This window comes from Aplidium turbinatum, chromosome 2 (assembly GCF_918807975.1).
Source record: "Aplidium turbinatum chromosome 2, kaAplTurb1.1, whole genome shotgun sequence".
Lineage (NCBI taxonomy): Eukaryota > Metazoa > Chordata > Ascidiacea > Aplousobranchia > Polyclinidae > Aplidium > Aplidium turbinatum.
In genome coordinates this window covers 31,554,460-31,579,062 of record NC_137473.1, presented here as the reverse complement: position 1 = coordinate 31,579,062, position 24,603 = coordinate 31,554,460, and the positions used below count along the sequence as shown (strand labels likewise).

The 24,603-nt window shown below is 37.3% G+C and overlaps 1 protein-coding gene across 1 annotated transcript in view; it reads right to left on the bottom strand.

The window, feature by feature from the left end:
* Positions 1 to 5,193: 5,193 nt before the first annotated feature.
* Positions 5,194 to 24,603, bottom strand: part of LOC145787864 (uncharacterized) — a 40,252-nt gene continuing 20,842 nt past the window's right edge. The window contains exons 5-11 of the mRNA XM_082599703.1: positions 20,260 to 20,355; positions 13,570 to 13,624; positions 12,120 to 12,278; positions 10,350 to 10,409; positions 9,939 to 10,068; positions 9,329 to 9,426; positions 5,194 to 6,984 (exon numbers count right to left, since the gene is read on the bottom strand). Of these exons, the coding sequence (XP_082455829.1) occupies positions 6,205 to 6,984; positions 9,329 to 9,426; positions 9,939 to 10,068; positions 10,350 to 10,409; positions 12,120 to 12,278; positions 13,570 to 13,624; positions 20,260 to 20,355 (1,378 nt within the window). The 3' untranslated portion in view covers positions 5,194 to 6,204. The remainder of the gene's footprint in view (positions 6,985 to 9,328; positions 9,427 to 9,938; positions 10,069 to 10,349; positions 10,410 to 12,119; positions 12,279 to 13,569; positions 13,625 to 20,259; positions 20,356 to 24,603) is intronic.

Genomic DNA, 24,603 nt, shown 5'->3' with positions numbered 1-24,603 from the left:
GCATGTCATATAGCCTACATGCAGAGATGGGCGTGATCTTGATCTTGAAGATCACAAGTGATCTTGATCTTCAAGATCACTTTTTTTTTTGGTGATCTTGATCTAAGATCACTTTTTTTTGTGTGATCTTGATCTTGAAGAACAATAAGATCAAGATCACTTTAAAATTAAAGTTTACTTCCTAGATAGAGGCATTTTTTTAAAACTCGTACTGTACAAAGTAGTTAGTGGCGACTACTAACATTAAGCCACTGCTAATATGGTATGTGCCGAACAAAAGACGATTTAAAATCTCCATCTAATCTGGTCAGTGTTGCCATTTCAAAATTGAAAAAGTTTGCGGTGTTGATCATAATAAAGAAGTCAACTTCCGTGTACTTTATGTTGACGTATAATAAAAAATGATTTAACTTTGTTCACAATTTCCATGTGTGAATTTTAAAGAAATGTTTGCTTTCTTTGACCCAATTTTAGATGTTTCAAAAGTCTAGAATGGCGGTGTTAAAAAATCTGGACTCTAGCCGACTTTGTTCATGTAAAGTGGTTTATTGCAGCAAATCAACCGAACCAAAACTTGGTTAGGGTCTGAGTATGGAGCGGTTTGTTTGACCGCAAACAGTGGTGGATTTCCAGAAGAATAGCTTCCGGAGCGCTAGTGTTTTACTTTCCAAATGCGCTAAGTGACGTAAAAGAAATTCAGAAATATGTCTTTAGAAGACTTTGAAACAACCCACTTGATGTACCTAAAACGTTGCTAAAGTAAGTATCATGGTTTATAGATGGTATAGCGTTGTTCAATGCAAATATTCATATTTTAGTGAAACAATAATACAAAAAAATACAAGTTATAGCCAAGAAAAAAAAAAAAAAGAAAAAATTTGTTTTTAGTTTTTTCCACTTTTGATTTTTCAAGTTATAGCCTACAATTTTTAAGACACTTATCGTATTCAAAATCATAAAACCTCTGGCGACTTCGGGTCTCAATTGCCGGGTGGCGTCCATGGCGTAATCAGGATCCAACATACTTCGCTGGTTAAAAATTTCTTAGTGGAAGACGGATCATTCGTAAACTTGAAACAGTTACAGTGTGTAGAAAAGCACGGTCAGATGTCAGTATGAGGTTCATTTGTGAAAATCCGCGCTCGATGAAATTGGAAGGGATTATAGTGACGTTATCAAATTTTGAAGACTCTGGGATCTTCTTTTCGTAGCTGTATATTCAAGAAGTCCTTTCACAGCAGCTTTGCGTTCATCTAAGCGCAATCTCTTTGCCACTTCAATGATTTCGTTTTCTCCGTGTGTCATTACTGTGTCCTCTGTCTAAATAGTTGAATCAAGTATTTTTCAGCTGTTAATAAATGACAAGTCTGTTGAATTCAACAAGCGATCTTGGATGGAATTTCCTAAGTGATTATACACCCTTCTCTGTTGGGTGGAAAATACCATCCTTTGGTAGGGTGGAAATGACCATTTTCCCAATAGGCTATAGGGTGGAAATGAAAAAGTAGAAGTGGAATTTTTAGACCACCCTTAGAAGTGGTTAAAACTACAATTTTTGATTTACAGTGTAGAAGATGCGGGGATTGATTAGCGGGCTATTTCTGCAATTGTTTACATGTAATTCTACACCTTTGAACTCTAAGTTTTCTTCAGCATCCTTAGCAATGCCATAATGTCGTCCGGGTTCGTTCCTTCGTGTTTCAAATAATTTTACAAGATTATTAATTTTGTTATCTGCATCTTAAATAGTAGCCTACATGCTCTGTTTTACAGTTCAAGACTTAGGCTATTTCGGATAATTCTTGCGAGTATTCGTAGGCTACATCAAAGTCAAGTCCAACAATCCGTGGATGTTATCTTCGACAAGAGTCCTTGATATTTCGCACGTTCCCGAGAATCTCTTGTGTCGCTAATAGCCCCCCTTTTGAAAAATTCGAAAAGTGCTGGGAAATCATTCCAGACGGCACTAACTGTGCGGAAACTCGAGGCTACCCAACGTGTGTCCAGTAGGCCTACCCTTCCGATTTTCAACAACTGCACTTCAACAGCCGCTGCACATTCACCCAATTCCCTGCTATTGTTAGGAGAAGCGTGGAAAAGGCTATAGCGTTTGTCCATAAAAGATCGAAATCGATTTAAATTACTGACTGATTTTACAGCATGACGAACCGATAGTTCCAATCTATGGTTGCACAATACAATACCACACCAAAATGTCTGGAAATTAATTACGAAGCCATTTTGCTACACCATCTTTGCGACCTATCATCACAGCCGCGCCATCACATACAACACCAATCAAACAAGAAGATAAAAATGTTGTAGACATGCCATATGATTTTAGGCAGCTCTTCAGGGAATCAAAGATGCTATTTGCCGTAAGAATAGCGAGCTCAACAAGACAAATACATTCACAGGTTCGCTTCCGTCAAGACTGGTACGAAGATATATTATCAGAGCGAATACCCGATTTAACGTGTTCGACTCATCAAGAATTGTGGATATACTTTTATTGAACAGGGCAAAGCATAATAAGAGTATAAAATATTTGAGCTTCCGGAACGCCGTTCCGGAGAAGTCAATTTTTTGATCGAGCTTCCGGAGCGGCGCTCCGGACCGCTCCGGCTGAAATCCAGCCCTGACTGCAAGCCTCTGGAACTTTTTTGATAGCAGACAACAGTATCAAGGTTGCCAGATGGGTAAATGGTGCAATAAACATTGACATATAATACAATGAAAGTTAAAACAACTTAGTAACACGAATAAAAACTCCCACATAAACCAGACAAAAATTTGGTAAAAAAAGATGCAGTTCAAACTTTTTCGTATCTAAGTATATATAGTATGAACGACATACTCCAGAGACTAGACAAAAAACTTAAGAATGAAGGTTTTTTTTCACTTTTGCATAACGTCGATGTTGGTACCGAAGAGGAGTGCTCTTACAACGAAGATGAAGCGGGACAAGACGAGGAGGAAAGCAACATCTTTGTCGTTTTTGATGATGATGTTAGCTTCAACTTTTGTTTCGCTTACTTTGTTTAATTCTTGCTAACGAATGTAGAAGAATAAGTCCAACAGTGACGAATAATTTCAAATTTGCCTGGAATTCATAGATTTATCCTTTTGCTTAATCGGTAATAACTCTTTTTCTGTACATTTTCAGGGTTCTGGTTAATAGAAAAAGTTATTCCCCTTGAAAAAAGCTAAAAAATGATGTACAATATGTCCTATTTTGAAAAACTTGAAATTTCCATAAAGGGATTGTGACGTCATTTGGAAAAAGGGCCCAAAAGGGGGTTTCCCATTAATGGAGATTTTTTTTCTGAGCAATTTGCATAGTATGGGAAAGGTCTGAGAAAGTATCAGCTTGATAAAAAAATTTTCCCACAAAAAACCTCCCACGACTGCACTATTGTTATCAGTTAGTGTTCTATGTTGCGTTTTAGTTTAAATTACTGACCATACGAGGTCAGGAAATACTACAAAAACGTTTGAAATGTATCATCGTGTCTGCTTGAGCCAAACAGAATAAAGCTATTGTCCATTATATGGGTCTTTCATTTTGCACTTATCAAAAATGTTTAAATTGATTCCAGTTTCGCATTTGGAAATTTAATAGGTTTTCGTTGAATCAACTGATGGTAGGTCTCTTCATCAGCAACGTTCGAAATCTTTCACTCCTAACCTCAAATGCCGAATCTCCAATACGCACGAGTGGAACCTTTCAGTGAAAAAGAATCTGTGATCGGGATTTACCAAGGAGCCACCAACCTGTCAGAATTACAAGTCACCGGTTTCATTGCATTCATCCACAATCGAAAAAGATAGATGATGTTTTTTTTTCAGAAGACATCCAACAGATCAAAAACAATGTTAACTAAAACATAGGTACGGCAAATGGACTTTTAATCGATACATAGCAAAATATTTACTGGTCACTTGAAGTCTAATTTAACATGGGCTACAATTGCATTAATTCAAGTTTTTCCAATAAAGATGCCGCTCTATTTTTATAATCTGATATTTTGAACATGACATTGCGTGAGACCAAATGTGATTTTTTTTCCTGCACAACTTTATGTTCTATTGATACTATTTAGAAACTTCCTTCAGGTCAGAAAATGAAATGTTTGAAGCAAAATCCTACGTTTAAATGACAAAAACACGACGCTCTTTACTGTGGCTTTAACACTCGATCTCATAGATCTATACTGAGGAACTGGGAAAAAACTAAGGTTTTCAAGTAAAATTTGTACATTTGACATCAATTCAGAATTCACAAACTATTAATTAGTGTAAAAACTTTTAATTTTAAGATGTAACATTTGTACAGCTGAAGCAAATTTTGAATAGAAATCTTTGGATAAAACGACGTGTTCAATAACAGTGACTTTGAACAATTGTTAAGTCAAATAAACATTCGCTGACTAAACAATTGTTCAAGAAAAAAATTAACGCGGATATCAGGAATATAGTAAATGAAGAAAATGCTCTTAAACAAGATAATTAAAACGAAGAAGCGAGGATACTGATGAACCAAGTTTCATGGGGGGGGGGGGAGGAACAAAAATTTTAAATTTCTTCGGGCGTAAAGTTCTAACATAAAAATCAAACCGTTATTACTCCTGCGCATGCTTGCATTTTTTTGGTTATTTTATTGCATCACAGGATTTCGACCTTAGAGAATTTACAGAACACACAAACAATAGCCATAAAGACAAAACATATGCCAGTAGCTTACAATCTTTTGTAATCATGGACCCATTTCAAATAACTAGCAACCATGCGGATTGCGGACCATTGACCTTAGAGTGACCCTGAGAACGTTGAAACAAATTGCTGCTAAATATATGAATTCTAGTGCACAAATTTTAGCAGGCCTATGTTTTGTCTTAAACAAGTTGCATTCATACAAACACACACCCTTAGAACACTTCACGGTGGGGGACCACTGACATGCATATGTACTTGTAGTGTACAAATTCACAATGACTTCCCATGAACTTAAATATCATTCCTTTGTTGTTTCGTTCAATCATCGATTGCATAATTCCGGCATTTTAATACTAACCAGGCCAAGGAATAGGTTTGTAATTAGGGAACAAAATCTCAATGATGAGTCTTCGGTAATATGTTCATTCCTTATCATTTGCTAAAAAACTTTTGCAAGTACAGAAGCATGACAAGTAGCAGCATAGAACAGCAAATAATTCAGATAAAAATGTTTGTCCGCTGACAAAGAAAACAGACGAGATATCGTTGAGTGCCCAAAGCATCATCATTTGTTTCACAAAGCAATGGATGAGAAACAACAAATGATCTTTAGAGAAAAACAACATAAACCACAAAGTCACTGCAACGAAGATACACTAAGCAGCAATAGATATGGGGGTAACTTTTGTGGACAGCAAATACAATTTTCTTTACATCAGCGTCAAGTTATCAAACCGTTTTGGAAAATTAAAACCTTGAAATAAATCTACAAATTGCAACTGCCGTTAATATTTTAGTCAGATAATGTAGCTACGTTAAAATAAAACATTGTTTCAGTTGCAATATTGAGTGTCAATTAAATAAAGCCTGGATAGTTGTTTATTTTATACTTTGGTACAGCATGTTACACCTACGACAAAAGTTCCTGTGCTGACAAAACCAAAAAAGACTGAATCGAAATTGGATTGAATAAGTTGCAACCATGTTTATAATTGTTTCCACCAGGCAACGTTGAATGAACGTTAGATATCACTTAATTCTAAACTTACTGGCTTATTACGACTGCTACATAAGTTGCTTGAAGTGCGTGGTGTAAATCCTATTGAAGATCAGTGCATATTTCTGTTGATTCAACGTCAACGTAAAGTACGTGATTTGCTACAGGCAAAGTGCATCTTTTGGCTATACTAGCGCATGGTGGAAAATCATGTAGCAAAGCATGGGATATAACACTATTGACACTCAGCCGAGCAGTACATAGATTCTATAAATACAATACCTCAGTCAGAATGTAATCAAAAAACACATTCCAAACGTAATTTTAACGTTTGTAGCGGTTGAAACGACAAAAAAGTGCCTTTTTTATTTTTCCAGCCCTGATTTTCATTTCAACAAAGTAGCATTTTCAGACACAAACTAATGGTGATTTCACATGTTGATATCGTGATATCGTTAGACGTCGGAAATCACTACACAAAAAGAATTTTGCTACAACGATGGGGGCTTTTGATCGGTAGAACTCCCTACCCCGGCTGAAGGTATTCCTGATGGGGTGGGAACACTTGCAGATTGAACAGCTGAAAACTGCATCTGTTGTGAGCCATGGGGGTGCGCATGATGACCCGACATAGTAGGACTCGTCACGATGGTGTGAGCAGGTGGCTGTGGTTGCCGAGAGAAAACAGGCGCGCTCTGACTTGCTTGCACAGGGACTCTGGCAAGACTGGACTGAGAGGATTGCATGAATTGTCCTTGCAAGGTAGGAGGCGTTACTTGGGATAAAGCGGCGTTTTTAAGCTGGCCTGTTTGCTGCGATGATAAGGTTTGTTGTTGCTGATAGGGTTGGTATTGGCCTGCTTGTAATGGCGTTTGTTGGGAGGGCAAGGACAACCCCGGCTGCTGTTGTTGCACTAGTCCTTGGGTGGGCTGAAACCCTTGAGGAATTTGATTTGGTTGGGTGGCAAATTGGTTCGTGAGCTGAGGGTACACAAGTTGCAGCAAAGCTTGTATTTGCTGAGGAGAAAACTGCAAACCAAGCGAGCCTTGTGGTTGTTGAAGCTGTTGTAAATTGCTGGAAACAACCTGCTGTTGTGGCACCACTTGTAAGTTTGACTGATGCTGCAGAGCTTGAGTTGATTGGTAATTAACAGGCCTGGGAAGTTGCTGGGTTATCAGGTGTTGCTGTGGCTGTTTCTGTATGACTTGTTGCTGAGCAAGGACCGGTTGCTGAGAATGAGTAGACAGAGGAGCAGCTTCACCAGTTAAGTTCTAAATGAAAATGAACACAATTTTACAAGTATGAACACAGGAAACACCCATGAACTCAACGCGCAATCAAAACACATACACCACAAAATGTCAGTTTATTTAATAGTTTTAGCATAAGCACTAGGCTGGCTCAAAACCTTGAAAAAAATTTTTTTTCTTTTAAATCTTTCGTCAGTTTGTAATATTGTTCCTTTTGGTAAATGTACCTCCTACACCAAATTTCACAAAAAAATATTAACGTTTGACCCTGGTTCACCTGGTTTGAATTTTTTCAAAATATTGACTTTTCTCTTATCCCTGAAACTGCTCACTCGCTATCTTCTAATGCATTCTAGCATCTTAATGGACACAATAAGAGGCAGTAACACAAACTTGTAGCAAGCAAAGTAGTTTAGCAACTCCATGAACACTGACAAGCTACTAAGTACAAACAAAGTGCATACATTGTTTTGCTTAACAAACTAGACAAATAAGCAAAACAAAGCTATTGATGAACAAACGCAATTCTTTATTATGATTGGCCTACTGAGCAACACCCGTCAAGGTACGAAGGCTATTTATATAATTAATTAGAGAATACAAAGTTATGTTCTTCAGTAAAGTAGCTGCTTAGGATTATCTTTGTTGCGGAAGAACGTAATCTTGGCCTCAGAGTCAAGAATGCCACGTTGATAGAGATGAGGAGCCAAGATTCCAGCTACCACTTTTGATAACTAAATCTTTAACTACTAGGCTACAGTAGGTGGTAGAAATGGTTTTGAGAAAAAAGCTTGACCGTGCTCCAAAGCATTACTGAAGGTATTGAGGTTACTCTCAGTCATGCCCGTTTTCCTATTGTTTCAAGCAAATCACCACTTGAAACAAGAGAGGGCAAAGAAAAAAACATAAATGGCCAAGTCCACGCAATGGCTGCCTTGCACACTCCATATGATGATGTTCCAACTTCTTTTGAACATGCTCACCGTACAGAAGTATCAATTTTCATGGTAATTCCACGCTGGTTTTTTTTTCGGTCATTGACCAATTTTTTAGCAAAACGTCCGAAAAAATATATAGTCAAATGACTAAAAATGACCAAAAATGACTTAAAATGACCGAAATAAATAAAAAATGACCGAATTTTTTCAAGTCATTTCGAACAAATGACCGAAAAGTCTCAGCGAAAAAATAAACCCAGAATTTCCACGGCTCTCTTTATGCTATGGCACTCTGAACTTCTTCTTAGCCTTGAGCCCATCAGAAACTGGTTTGAGTGCAATGTTTGCATACTTTAGGAGGAAACCAGGACTTATCTTGATCACCCAGCTTCATGTCAAAGTAATAATAATGCTTGTTTTTATATAGCGCTGTATCTATCGCAGAATGCGTTGCTCCTCTGCGTTGCCTCATGCATGTTATCTGGGTTGTTTGTACAGCATTATACTTGTCAAAGGCATATTTTATTAGTCTACATGCCATTTATTAGCCTATAGACCAGAAAAAAACTTCTTGCAGCAAAGACTTGGCCTTAGCAAAGGCTTAGAATAAAATTTCATTTGTACAAGTATCCATTTCAGTAGGCCTACCTTTTCAATATAAGGCTGCATTCATAAACACATGACTTTCGGGCTATTTGTAGGCTACAAATAGCATTCAACGTTGCTATTTGTAGATTGAACTGCTTTCATTGAGTATTCGTGTCTCCCTTACGTCAATCACAGTTCATTTCAACCCTTGCTTGCGTTTTGAACTTTCGTACATATCAACCAATTGAACTAGACAAGTGCAATTATGACATCATAATGGTACACAGGGCTGAAAATAAGTAATTTGCTAATTGAAATCCTTTAAGTATCGATTTCAAAAACATTTTAATCGTCGAATATTTTGAAAACTAGAGCCAATTCAAAAAAACTAAGTGCATTTTCGGAATCAGGGGCCCTGAAATACTCTAAAATGACTCTCTCCTTCTGTGCCCAAATTTTTTTGTAGGTTCATTGACCACGAAAAGGCTGTAAAATCAACTAAAATGACACTAAAAGCATGCACTATTAGTGACTCTCAGACTTGGAGTAGGGTGAAGATGTTCCACGTGGAAGTTAACAGAGGAAGTGACGTCAAAATCACGTGGTCAAATTTTGAGAAATCCCCTGCTCAGATACTGCTAAACACCTTCGAAATTTACTAATTTTTTGAAAAAATTCAGAATTTCTCCTTGGGTGAACCTGGGTCAAAGGTCAAAACCCAACAAAAATTTTTGGTTTGCAAATATTAGTGAGCAAAATAGAACATTATTCCAAACTGACAAAATTTTAAAGAACATCAAGGAAAATGAGCCACCCTAATAAGCACCGTCACAACATACCAGAGAAGTGGGTTTTGTAAGAGCCTGCTGAAAGGGGATGGCGCCCTGACTTCTGTGAAGGGGTCCAACTTGGTTGGGAAGAGAAAATCCAATTGGATCTACGAACAGTAATGATGTATTCACAATGTGAAATATGTTATGTACGATGTGAGCCAGCCTGAGCTAACATTCACTTAGACCACAAACAATCGTCTCTACAAATCTAAATTCAGTAAGAATGAGTGTGAGATGCTCAGCTTCAATGTACATAACCAACATCTTTCGTTAATAAACGTAGCTCTGTTTACATAGCCAATTAGCTATACATTCATAGCAAGCTAGCAATTCAGTACTTTTTACATTGATTCGTTTTCCGCAGAAGTTGCAATTACATTGGCGTTAAATCAATGTAAAAAGAACTGAGTTGCTGGCTGAGTAGTGGTTGTTGCTTGCCCAGAGCTGACAAAGCAACATACCACTCTCTCTGTGGATGTGCGAGACGTCACTGGAACATCAAACCACTTTATTAGTTTTTGCTTTTTCTTTCTAATCATGGTGTGAGCAACTGAGCATTGCCAGAAGCGTACTGATGTACGCCCAACTGGTCAATATCTAACGCACAAAGCCATACTTGAAGGAAGCGAATGCTTCTTTCCCATACTCTGATGGAATGTTGCGGGGTCAGGGTGGCTGTGAGGGAGGAGAGGCTGACTTGCATGTTCAGGGCTGGTTGCCGTGGAAGATTGATCAACAGAATGTTGCTGCAAGATAGTTTTGTCGTCATTTGAGCAAAATAGATGTTTTGAAATCGAATGAATGTAGCTCAGCAAGTTGAACTGGTGGCCATTGTGGTCGTACATTGAGAGACTAAGACTTGCGTAATGATAAACATAAGTTGTCATTACGCAAGTATAATATCTTGCACATTGCATGGAGATGAGCCGGATTTTTATCGCTTACAGTTTACAACGGACTCATTTATATTGAAACATCGTGGTTGGGGTAGAAAAATTTTGTTCGCTGAGACTCTCATAAAAGTTACCTGTTGATATAATGGAACTGGATGGCCTAGCTGCATGGATTGAACAGGTAACTGTTGCCTCTACAGATTGAAAACAGAAAAAAAAATCATTATTAATGCTGCATCCATATTACAAAAACGACTTGTCACGTAATAAGATAGTGATGTTATTAGTAGGGCAAGTTTTTGTTGCACTAAAAACATGAGAAAGTTGCACTTAATTTTAACAAAAGTTGCAGTAAAAAGTTGCATTTATTTATTTACCTTTTTACCATTCATTTACTTCGAAAGACTAGACACAACCTGTTTCCGTTTATGCGGGCTTGGCCAAAAGCCAAGTCATACTTCCACTTCTAATTTAGTTCGGGTGCTGTCGTGCTTGGCTGAGGTTGTTGAACTTCTAGCTTGCAAGCAAACTGTTGCGTCATAGATAACATTGAGATGCAGCTAATCCATCACATAGCTTTTGTTGTGCAAATCAAAGAGAATAGAACCATACTGTACTAGAAACAGTTTTATAGCATGTTTTTTAAATCACTCCTTTACATTTTGCTCAATACTTGATAAAAGTTGTGCAGTAAAAAGTTGCATGAAAAATAGAAAAAAGTTGCAAAAAGTTGCAATATAAAATTCCTACAAACAGCTTAAAACATCATACTACATAAATTCTGAGTATTTAGGAAGCTGCCGGAAGCTGTAAAAAAAAGTTGCAAAAGTTGCAAAAACTTGCCCTAGTTATTAGGCTTTATGCGGTAAATTAACCCACATTATGGACAGTTTACTATTTAGAACACGGTGAACGAATTGGCTATTGACAACTTTATTTTAAAAGCGGCAGAAAATATTCAGCTATTATTCTTAGAGCCAGCGTTTGAACGCTTTCATACGTATGTGAAAGTACCAAGTTTGAACGTTAAGGAATAAGCTCAGGAAAGGGTTTAAAACAGCTTATCATGCGTGGCTGAGTGGTCAGTAATTGTAGCCTAAAGCTTTGGGGGAGAAGAGATTTTGCAAATTTGTCGTCTATTATTGGTATTACAAAACATAATTAACTCACGCCACAATAGATCATCCGATAGTAGCCTACTTAGTTGAAAAATACTACAGACTATGTTGAACCAATCTACAAAACGAACTGATGATCTGCTGGCTGGGTTATGACATTTTTTTCACTTAGAAAAATTATCGAGTAATCAGTACACCGATTACCACGTCACATATGCGCACACGTTGTTGCATTATTTGTACCGGACGTCAGCTACGTGAACTACTCCGCAGTAAAATGATTGCAGTTGGTAAGTACCACGTTTTAAAACGTCTTGTTTGAATAAATCCAATCAACAATAACACCACAACAACTAAACTGTAAGTGCGTGGTATCAGTTTGGGGGTAATCACCGAATGAAAATCAATCCTTTTTTACACTGGCGTCTGTAAAGAAATCAACGAATGCGAAAGTGGACAGATTTGGTTGCTGACTCACTGATGAGATTTTTATCCGTTTGAAATCCCAATGCAACGATATGACCTTCTAAAATATATTTCACGTTCAACTCGCAATATGTCCATAATTTTTTTTTCATCAATTTCTTCAATGACACTTCAACAATGTCAAAACCAAACAGATGAACGGAAATGCAAATGAAACGTGGTCATAGTTTTGCCGAACAGGCTTGAATATTCGTCAAAAAAGGTTTCGGGGGCAGTGATTGTGAATGGAAACGGAAGTTGCTACCATCTGTACTTTACTTAAATAATATTTACGTTGCGTAGGTGTAAACTATGCCTGACATTAGAAAGTAAGGTGTGCTTTGGTTGTAACGCAGCCAGTTGCTCAGGGTGGAGAATGCCAAGCAGAGTTTCATTTTGACTCGTCAATTCCGCAATCTTCTCTTTCAACTCATCGACTTCGTCACGCACCGCCATCATCAAATGCTTCTTCACCAGATCCTAAAATAATATTTGCTGGTAATTGTCCGGTGTTCATTTAACAGCATAGGCGAATTCAACAGTGACGCATGCATTCGACCATCCAATCATCAAACCAATCCTTTTTTACAATGATTCAACGTCTGCAGGCGTTGAGCCACTGTCAATAAAGACCGATGTACTGAATGGAAACGGACAGGTCATTTATTTCATTTCAGAAACCGCTTTTGACTTACAAGGTCATAGCCGGCAGGTCAACCATCAATCCACCTCCTCACATGTGATTGATAATCACCTGAAGAAGTGTATTGATTTTAAAAGCTTGATGAAACGAAACAATGAAGATGGTGATTAATGGAGATACCTTATATTTGTTGCATCACATTTTCTTGCCTTGTTTCAAAGCCTTGTTAGTCTTGAGGCATTTCAGAAATATATACTCTCGTTATTTACCTGTCCTAAATTCTCTAGGTTCAAGTTGCCATAACCTTAGGACACAAACAGCTTCGAAACATAGCAATGTAGTTAAGCAAGTGACAGTGCTGGGGCCATTTACGACTACTATACAATAGTACACTATGAACCACATATGTAGAACAATAGACAGATGGAAGCAGCAAAGACATGCAATCATCAAGTCAGCTGCTCTCAATTATTTTGGCATGCCATTATGTACTCTGCAGGGGTGTCCCACAGACGTTGTTTCAAGCATTGCACCGGCGCTCTCGCCACTCAGCTAATTGAAGACAGCGCAGTAAGCACACAGACAACCCAATCTGGTCTACCGCAGCTTTCCTGGTTCAACGTTGTAAAGGCGTCACAGCTCAGCCCTCGTTGGTTAAAAGTAACTCTGTCCCAATATACGCACTGCTTGTGTAGATAATGTTATAGAATAACGTTGGTGAGTGGTGGGAATTGAGGTAGCAAAATCCCGACAAACAACATTGAATTTTGAAAACAGCTGCTCAATATGCAGGAATTCTGTGCTCAAACAACAGAACCTTAAATGTTTTGTCGAAAAGTTGGTCGTATTTCTTTGGGATCGGCTTGATAAAACAAACACCCAAGCTTGATTCAAACAAATTACGAAGTCAATGCACAGATGGAAGGTTAAATCTACTCATAATAGATTAGTTTGGCGTTGACTAAACGTTACCACATCAGTTTTTGAATAAAGTGAGCTACTAGTAATGCTACTTTCGCACACAGACGAACGGGATTTGCTACTTCAGAGGTTGACGCTACATTCCAGAAGACAGTTTTTATGAAATAAAAGTGATTAACTTTGTAAGTTGTAATCACGGACACTTACCATAGCCTTTTGAATTTTAGTGTCAATTCCGCCAGTCGAGGTCGTGTCATTGCCACTGAAAAAATAATACTGGTCCTCAAAACACGTTTTGAAATTTGCGTTGTGAAACACACTCAGAAAAATTTAAAGCTAAGTGTGAATCATATCATGCAGTTGCTGGCTGGGTAGTAGATACACTACATCAGGAATATGCTAATATTACATCAGGAATATGCATTAAATAGTATTTTTCTATTCACGTGTATCATGGACTAAAGATTCGCTATTGAAATCTCACATGCCAGATCTGTGGTACTTTCAAGCTAGCACTTCCTGAAGTGTTTATTCTAGCGTCACATTGCTAACTGGCAATGAGTGAGTTACCCACATCATCAAAAGTTTCTGCTAGGGTCTGTACTGCAGAAAATTGAAATAGATTATATTGCTGTATCCCCCATCTATTGAATATATTGTACAAATTCTCGGAGTTATTAAATACATTCCGTGTGAGTTGTCCATTATACGGTCAAATAAAACTTGCTCACACTTTAAACACGAGTAAGACTTCAGAAATACCATACAAAAACATGGACCACGTTGCAGACCATAGTTAAGCCAGTAAAAAATGCAGAATTCCATTATCGCCTAAATGTATTCTCATTCCATTTTCTGACACACACCAATCCATTTTGAAGGTCGTCTTTTATGCACAAGATCAATTGCAGCCATGTAAAACAAACGCAAATCAATAGGTCTCAGGATATGTCAATGGCTGATGCCGAAAGGAGCTTCATTTCGATAACGGAAAGATGACAATCGATTGCCATCAGTGGAGCCAACATGTTGGTCAAGAATTGGGGTGATATTGGCGAGGCGATCTGCCGCATTACATGCAGGGCCTCCGAGAGAAATCAGCACTGGTCGGGAAACAATACGAAAAATGGGCCCCATAATACTTTTTAGCAAATATTGCGTTGCATGTTCATGTTAAGCTGAAATTAGCCTACTTTCCTCAGCATGAAAAGAACTTCGTTCAATGTAAAAATCACTGGATTACACTTGCAGCAAAAATGCCATTGAGGTAAACTATTTTGTCTAGAAAGCTTTGTAAACACACAATAGGCCTACAGGCAACGAAAATAGTTCAACCAAGGATTTAATTCAGGAGTGTCCAAACTTTTTCCCACGCAAGCCAGATTTGATAATAAGTGTTCGCGGGCCAACAGCCACAATAATTTTTCTGAAAACTGCAAGTTGAATTTATATGATTTTTGTGTGTCTGCAGGCCAAAAATAACACATTGTACAACAACAGGCGCGAGCCATACAAAAACGTTTCGTGGGCCGGAGTTGGCCCGCGGGCCGGACTTTGGACATCCCTGATATAATTCAACTCTTTCTGGCTTTTTTGCAATGCAAAGTTACGGATCACAGCATCAAATGATAAAATTTTGCGACGTCTGAATTGATGCACAACATGTATAGTTAGGCTTTTCAATCGGTTTTGAGTCATAGGCCTACTGGAGCGCAAACAATTCTTTACAAATTTCAGTAATTGCTAAAACCACGTTCTCAAAGCGCAACCGTTTGAGGTAGCTGCCGGAACACAAAAAAAATCATAACAAAACTATTTGGAAAAACCTTTCGAAAGTTACAATCAATGATTCCTTGTGTAGAGATTATGGGGTGGTTCGTTCTGGTTTGCAGCTGAAAGTTGCTATGTGGCTTTCTGTCAAAAGTACCAACTCATCTAAAATGTCTTGAAAAATGTCATTGTTGTAGCCTACAAATGGTTTAAATTTGTCCCACATGCCCGCAACTGCACAACAGACATACGATGAAATTTTCATGGTACTTTAAACTTATCGACGATACGTTTGAGTTTGTTGATATTTGTCAATTCCAACAACTATCGAATTCGAATCCTTTGCAATGTACGGTAGAATACATTTCCTTTGAATGATTCAGCTAGTTAAGTGGAGTTATAAAAGCGTTCTGTCCTCAGAAAAAGAAAATCATTTTCTTTTAAATTTATAATTGCCACTGCAACTTTAGCTTGCGAGTAGTAGCCTACTCTTCTCAGCTTTCTCTTACTTAGATTACATCTTTCTTTAATTTCATTAAATTCATTAGTGAATCTTGTTTAGAACCGTAATCCACATAATGCAAAGCAGTCACAAATTTAAAACTGCTAGTTGTAGGCTACTTTAGCATTGATTCAGCTTCCGATCAAGCTCTTGTTGGTTCCAACTTGATGCATTTAAGAAACGTCTTTAGAGCTTTAATTGCAAAAGGGTAATGTAAAGCATTGGGTTTGACTGCACCACGCCTTGATTACCCTCTCGAAGTCAATTTTCTTTGCAAGATGATAGGACAGCTTTCTTTAGATTTTTCAGAATTTTTCCTCTGACTGGGCTATAACTTTAAAGATGCCACTAGCTTACAGATAATCAATTACTCCAAAAATGATAAGACATTTGAACAACGCTGTCTGTAGGCAACATTATGAATTTATTCCAACTAGATTTAGCCTAAGCAACAACATCCATAAACAAAAAACTCAAATAAAGAAAAAACTCACTACCTTCCAAAATCACATCAAAAGAAGCATGACCAACAAAGGCTACTTGACCACACGAAAACAGAAGATCTTTTAACTATGACAAAATTACATCTAATTGCAGCAATAAGTTAATAAAATCAAAAGTTTTAAAACTGTTCGGCCACACTAAAAAATCACAATTCGGAATCAGCAAAGTTTGCGCAGAAGAAAAAGTAGAAGGAAAAAGAAAACGTGGCAGACAACCAAAACGATGGCAAGACAACATCCAATCATGGACCGGACTCAACTTGGCGACACTGGGTGAGCTGGCTCAAAATCGCCACTCTTGGAAGCAAATAACTCATGTTGATGCGCAATCTGCTGCAGGCAGAGATGATGACTGATGATGATGATGATCCATAAACAAAAAATATAGCCTACAGGATTTCCTTTCTTTAATCGTGCTTGGACTGATACCTTTAACTTTAACAGATAACTTATGTTCGATACAATATCCTATGCCTGGCCAACGCAGATTTTGAAGTTAAGGTTCAATTGTCAAGCAAAAATAGTTCCCGCTTAGCTAAAACAGCACCAGTTTTCAAATTGCCACTATCAATACAATCGAAACCGTTCAGTGATACAGAAATCATTTCAGCTTCAGATTTTACGTCTTGAAGCTGTTCAACATCGCCTACCTAACACGAAAATGATTTGTTCTTGATGAGAAGCATCGAGAGTGACATTTACAATGATTGAGAAATACTTGGAACTACGCACTTTTTAAGAATTTGTTGATTATTTATTTGGTACATTTTTACTTTGGTACTAAAAATGGGCCCCCCTCAAAAGTGCAAAAACAAAAAACTACTCGTTTTTCCTTTACAATGTTTTGCTAGGGGGGAAACTGGCCCGACTTCCCCCCCCTCTCGGAGCCACTGATTACATGGCTTATCAACTAATCATTAATAAAAAAAAAATGTTTTTGTGAAGTAGAATATGCTATTGCAGAATTTCGTTAGATGTTCCATGCAGCGTGGTCCAACTGCAGGCCCGCGGGCCAAACTTGGACCGCGAGCTCCGTTTTTTTTTGGCCCTCGAACTGATAGTCAGCTTTGCTTTAATCTAGCAATATCACTTCAATTTTTGTTTCTTTGTCATTGTAATGGACTATAAAGCTTTGTAAATGATCTTTTGTGATGCATAACAATATCACTTTGTTCAAAATTTTTTCAATGGGCGTGAGAGTTAGTACACAGCCCCCAGAGCTTCAACTCCAATTATGTGAACTTCAGAACGATCCGTTTTTGCTGTCAAAAAATGGAAAATCCTACAAGTTTTTGGAAGTTAGTGTCACAGGAGAAGTTTCCCCCTTTAAAAGATGCTGTTCTGAACATGTAGGCCACTCGATGTTTGGAAGTATATACATAAATAATTTGTGAATGTACGTTTTCGGCAATGAACAATATTAAAACCAAAAATCGAAATCAACTTGGAAACGAGGCTCCTGTTTTTAGCTTTGTAGGGATATTTAGCCTTCTTATAGGATAGGAGTACAAATAAAAAAAATCGTTTAAACGATTTGAAAAATTAATTCTTCCAAAAAATTTCAACAGCTGGGAAATTATGTCTTATAGGTTTTAGCTAAGCACGAGAAAAACCTGCTAGCAAACCGCAGGATGCTTTTGAATAAGAGATTAAACAATTAGCATAAAATTTTCCTGGAAGAAAAAATTCTGAATAAAACACCGATAGAAATGTAAGAGTAAAATAAACAGAAAAACTTTTTAAATGAAATTCTTACGCAACTCAGCAAAACCAGAGAAAGTAAACATAGAAAACAGAAAGAAGATACTCACAGCAAAGCAACAAGATTGATGGAGAAAGCAGAGAAAATCCTAAAAGAACAATGAAGGACATAGAGTGATGATAACCATTAAGAAATAAAATTAAATAACCTTATGACTAGGGAAAGTCAAGTTTTTTTTAGTAACTTATTGCGGTGTGGTTTTAAGTAAGAGTTCTGGACACAAGAAGTAGGTTTCAAAGTCTTAATTGAATACTGGATAGGTCAATAAAAAGTCAATTTTTATCGTTTGGTCAATTTTTCAATTTTAGATCAATAAAGTCAATTTTATGTAATTGACATGTCCAGTCCAAATGTTTTCTTTCCAATGCTGAGAAAAAATGATACTAACATTTTTTTGTTCATCAATCTCAATCTGTGCTTCATTTAGCTTCTTAACATTAAAAACACTGCAAAACATTGACGACATTTCCGAAATAATGGATAGGAAGACCAAAAAGTTAATTGAGCGCCGATTCGACACTGCTCGAGAGCATGTGGCTGTGTCTTTGGCAAGACACCGAAAGACGTGCGGTCGATTGAGGAGTGGCACCCCTTCGACTATAGCCCTTGATGGTCACAGCCTTCGATTAGCCTCTTTCATGATTGTGAACAGTACTGCTCCAGGAACAAATTATTCTATCTCTCCTTTGGACAATGATCAACTAAACTGAACATTACGTCACATTTCAACTCTTGTTGTTGGTGAATGTGATGTTCATTGTGGAGTTAGTTGCCTGCTTGTTGTATAGCTTCAGTCGTGCCTATAACATATTCTCTTGAGGATTTCAATGTTTTTCATTAAGTTACTTTTTTTTTCGATAAAGCACCATAAAATGCAAGAAACAATGGTTCACTTTCATCAAATTTTCGTTTGGTCAATGAAGTCAATTTTTTTTTATTTAATAAAAACTTGCCCTACTTCTAACTTAACAGACTCAAATGCTCAATATCACAATAAGGATAAATGAAATAGAAAGACTTCAATATCGAAATCGATCGTTCAAGAAAAAGCGAAGATAATTGACCTTTTGGTTGCAGGAAGTTTTCCACCTTGAAAGCATGTAATTAAAAAACACCACGAACAAAAATCCAACTGCAATTATTGTACTTTGAAACACATGTCGGCGAAAAGCCTGCGCTTGCCTCAAATTATATTATAGCCCAAAAATGTGAAATCCCCTTCAGAAGTGTAACAGTATAAAATAATGGTTACAGTTATAAAAATATAAATCGTTTTAAAGCAAAATCTCAACCTGAGGCAAATGACAAAGCGCATTGCAATGCCTATGGAAACAACTTATAAATTCTCCTTGAGTCCTTGTCAAAGTTAAGGATTACGGAAATCAGGAATTGGAAGAAGTTGATCAATAAAAATATCACAAATGACTACTGTGTGTGGCACAACAACAAACCAGCCTTTTAACATTCGTTAATAAGGTAACTGCATTCAAAAGTAAGGTAACATTGAGATTGTAAGTCAAAAAAATAAATGGCAGTCATTTATTTGCAGCGTTTCAGTTGAACTTTTGTTCATGATAAAATTTTATGAAAGCACCATAATTACCACCCTTCCTAAACTAAAAAAAAAGATTTTAAGGTTACACATTGCTGCCTTGAAATTAATTTAAAACCTTGTGGATTACTTCATTGTGGCAATCAAAAGGCACAAGAATAGAGACTCATGCCGTGAAAACACTTGGTATATCCTCGAAATAGAGTTTCGACACAAAGAGCCTCATTGAATAATTGCATATTATGCATAATAGCCGAGCAACACTATTGCATTTTTGGTAGAATTTTATTGGCTTATTTAAGTTGTTTGTCTAAAAATGAACTCTGACCTAAAAAAACAGCTTGTACAATTGAGTTGCAAATGCAATGCAAGAATGTTATTTCTGTTTGACAATAAACGTAAAGATCTTTTGTGTGGCACCAAACTTTATGCAATGAAAGTTGCCATGCATAGACAGTAACTAGAACATTGCACAGTCTACTAAAACTGCTACATTTTATTTACAAACCATAAGACAGCAATATGCAAAAATACTAATGACACAATACTGTATATATTTATGCTGTTAACATGCGAGCAATTAAACTATTTCAAAAAGAATATTACCGGCAAATTATATCATTATCAGTCGCTATCTCTGCTTGCAGCAGACTGCGCATCAACATGAGTAGTTGATGCCATGAGTGGAGGTTTCAGGTTCAGTTGTCATCAAATTGAGTCCGGTCCATGCCTGAATGTTGTCTTGCCATCGTTATTGCCAGGCTAGTTAATAGTTATATACGAATACTCATAAAAAAATAACACAAACCTGTCGTCATCTTGTTCTTGGTTAATGCTCAGTTCATCCGATGACTGCATGGCATTCTTTAGAAGTTCTTGTTCCGATATGCTCTCCCCAGATAACCTGTTAAAAGTATCAATCACTACAGCGGATGCACTCCAGCAGTAAATCGAAATACTTCAGCGAAATAGTTAAATGCTCCCAAACAGAAAAATCCGTCATTTTTACATTGATTCAAAGTCTGCAGAAGTTGAATGAATGTAACAATGACGGATTTTGCTGTTTGGGTTGTGCGTGTTTGAATAATCTCTTGTGAATTCAAGTCTTTCCTTGCGTTGACTTCTCTAGAAGGCCTTAGAAAAAAATCTTTTTTGTTTCACACAAACAAACAAAAAGTATGAAAATTAAAAATTTTAAAGTTAAATATGAGGCACTATCGAAGCAATTGATTAAAAGTCTTTCCGTACAATACGCACTTCGTGTAAACAAATTAACTAAATTGTAAAGTCCACAAATACAATTAAAGCCTGGCCATAAAGTGTTATAAATATATGATATATTCAGGAAAGGTTTCGATGTTTTCTGAAGTACCAGTAGCCTAATTGACACAATCGCACGCACTGTTCTTTAATTTATATTGCAAAAAAACGTCGAACACTTGAAATAAAGATGGAAGAAACTCTTAGGTAAGTATTAGGTAACGCTATGCTTACAACGATAAGCTTCTTTCTGCTACATTTTCCATGCTGGCAAATTCAACTATGAGCATGTTATCAAAAAAATATTAGTGCCGCATGACCGCAATTTTCATGTTCTGTAGCTGCTCTTGTCTTTAGGATTTAAATTTCAGCAATACTTTTAGAAACGTCTCATTCACATTTCATATTAGAAATCAAACTACGTTTTTTGTGCATTGAACTGTCACGCTTTCAATAGCCTCAGTACACAACAGCTGATGCTGCGAGAACCGACTGCATAGCAATGGAGGTATCAAGGTCATATCTATTTATATAAAGGCAAACTGCCCGGCGAAGGACATGGCTTTAGAAAGATAATACCTAGGGCAAGGTGATTTTCGAATAAAAAATGTTTACATCTTGAAAACAACAAGTACATAAAAACTGTTTAGCATGTTATTTGATACTCATGTAGTTTTTAAAGTTTACTGGACAAGAAGATTACAGTGAACCGCAACTACAGTACCTTATACAAGCAACAAAGTCAAAATACACTTTCTTTCACCCCAAACACATTGGTGGTTAAGAATTTAATTCCAACTACTGTACAGTTTTTTTTTACTTAACAAAGTTTTTAAACTAAATCATGGCATACTGCAGTAGGAAATGCGAGAACAAGACGTTTCTGGTAAGTTGAACAAGACTAGTCACCGTGCATGTACCCAAACTTTTCGTTTTCTTAGTAAGCAACTAAACTAGCATTAGATGTTATGTAGGGGTATCTAACAAAGGGATTATTTTTTTGTTTTGGGACTTTTTGTTCTTAGTCTGAGAAAGTCTTTTTGGAAGTTTAATCTTAGGAGTTTCGCGCACTTGTAAAGACTTTGAACAATTATTAGCGCAGGCTTTGCCACAGAGCAGGGCTGCGGAGCCACTATAAAAAAGATCTGGCTCCGGAGCTGTCAGGGGTTACACCAGTGGTTCTTGCTCCGGAACCGTCAGGCTTTATAGTAGTAGATTCAGAGCTGTCAGGTTTCATGCTAGTAGCTCCGGCTCCAGCTCCGGAGAAAAAAAATTGAACTTGTGTATAAATTACGTACATTTTTTAAAATTAGATACAATAGAGTTTTATGAGTTACAATAAATTAAATACAAATGAGTTTTTTAAAACACTGCTCTTCAAAACATTGACAAATATGAGAAATATGGACCGTGTGGTAACTCTGCTTTAGTTATTAGTAATTCGTGGAACGTAGCATCAGCTTCCTAGCTTACATAATGTTAATAAATTGCTTTCATGTGCTATGTCTCTTGAGAGCAGTAACGTTGACACTTGACAGGGTAGTTCAGAGGGTAAGTTTTTATTCGGGCACGGTATGTCGTAACCTTTCCAAAGAGTCGAGAGTCTGCGTATCCTTTGAATACCGAAAATTTCGTTTTTACCGGGCCCAAGTTACGCTCTCAACGGCCCTGCTTGAGAGTACTACCGCACATATAAAACATCTCAGATATTGTGTGACTTCATAATTTTCGTTTCATACTCTTGTAGCAGGTAACTACGGGGCTTGTCTGCGATCAACTTCACACTCATCAAACAAAATGCATAGCTGCCCAGTGCTCAATGTTCATTATTTCACTACCCAGGCAGAAAAATCCATCATTTTCACATTGTTTCTGCAGTCGTCTGCAGACGTTGAATTAATGCAAATATGATAGACGCTGTTGTCTGAGTAACAACTAGCGAAATCCGCATTTTCATTGATTCAACGTTTACATACGTTTAATGTAAGGTATGATTTGTATGTACTATGATTTCGCTAGTTGATCTGTGACGAAACAACCCGCTCTGTAAAAAATGCTTCAAAATGTGACATAGTCGGCATCTCTCATAGTTGCTCGTCTCGTCACATAAATGTAATAAAACTAACTCATGAGTTTCTCAGGAGCCTAATAGTCTGGGAGCCTACGACAGAAGATTTCACCCCATAAGGTACAAAAGGTTTGACCCCTTGAAGTTACTGGGGTCAACCATGTCACTCACAAAAAGTATGGAAGATTGACCGCACCGGGTGGATCTGGACCCTAGAGCCCCCTAAAAAGCCCAAAAAGGGGGTTAATTTCACCCCATAAGGTACATGGACCAAACTTGGTGAAAACGAAGTTCTATGTCAGGACATCACAAAAATATCAAATCTAACAATATTTTCGAGTGGAAAGGTGATGTAAGACTCCCCCCAAAGTGACCCCCCAGGGGGTTAATTTCACCCCATAAGGTACATGGACCAAAGTTGGTCAAAACGAAGTCTTATGTCAGGACATCACAAAAATATCAAATCTAACAATATTTTCGGGTGGAAAGGTGATGTAAGATGCCTTCAAAGTGACTTCCCTTAATGTGACCCCCTCGGAAGGTTTATTCCACCCCATAAGGTACATGGACCAAACTTGGTCAAAATGAAGTCTTATGTCAGGACATCACAAAAATATCAAATCTAACAATATTTTCGGGTGGAAAGGTGGTGTAAGATGACTTCAAAGTGACTTTCCTTAATGTGACCCCCTCGGAAGGTGTATTTCACCCCATAAAGTACATGGACCAAACTTGGTCAAAACGAAGTCTTATGTCGGACATCACAAAAATATCAAATCTAACAATATTTTCGGGTGGAAAGGTGATGTAAGATGTCATCAAAGTGACCCCCAGAGGGTTTATTTCACCATAGAGTACATGGACCAAACGTGGTCAAAACGAAGTCTTCTAGGGCACCACAAAATATCAAATCTAACAATACTCTCAGTTGGAAAGGTGATAAAAGACCTACCCAAAAGTGAATCTCCTCCTATAGTTTAATTTACTTCATCCCTTTCTCGAACCAACCTTGGTGTAACGAAAGTGCTATGCCAGGACAGTACGAATGGATTAAATTTAAAAATATTTTTATATAGGTTTTGATGAAATACATTCACAAGCTGTCCCATGATGCATGAAATGGAACTATAGCCTACTTTACAAAAAGTTTTTGTATAAATCATATTAAGTCAATCGAAAAAAGGCAACAGGACATGACAATACATGGCTTTGTAACACCAAAAACAGAAAGTACACAAGAAGCATATAGGCTACAGTAGCCAGAAAATTGATCCAAGATCTTGATACCACCACTAAATGTGGACTTAATCGAACAGCTGACTATCCAAATCAAAACGTTTCGAAATGAATCATTTGGAACGTTAATTTAGGCAGTAATGAACATTTTCCAGCTGCTACAATAAATAACCTAATAAACCCAATGCAGTAAATTTTTATTTAATGCCATTTGCTTCATGTCTCCAATCAGTTATCGTAACTGTTCATTCATAAACAGAGATTGTTCGTGTAAATGTAAACGGTCGTTTCTTTATTCTTCATTGTCACTGCTGTCGCTTTCACTTTCTTCATCTTATTCTTCAGATTCATACAATTCTCCTGTTATATACAGAGATAAAGCAAGCTGTCTGCGATGTACCAGCCCCAAGCAATGTGGTTATCCGCACGTCTGACACTGACTGTCTTGTAATTGGCTTAGGTTGCTATGGAACTTTTGATCCTTCATTAAAGATATGGATAGAAGCTGGCTTGCAAAGCAATAACACGCAGCGGTACATCAACATCAACCAGCTGCATAGGCCTACCGCACTTGGAGTGACGATTTGC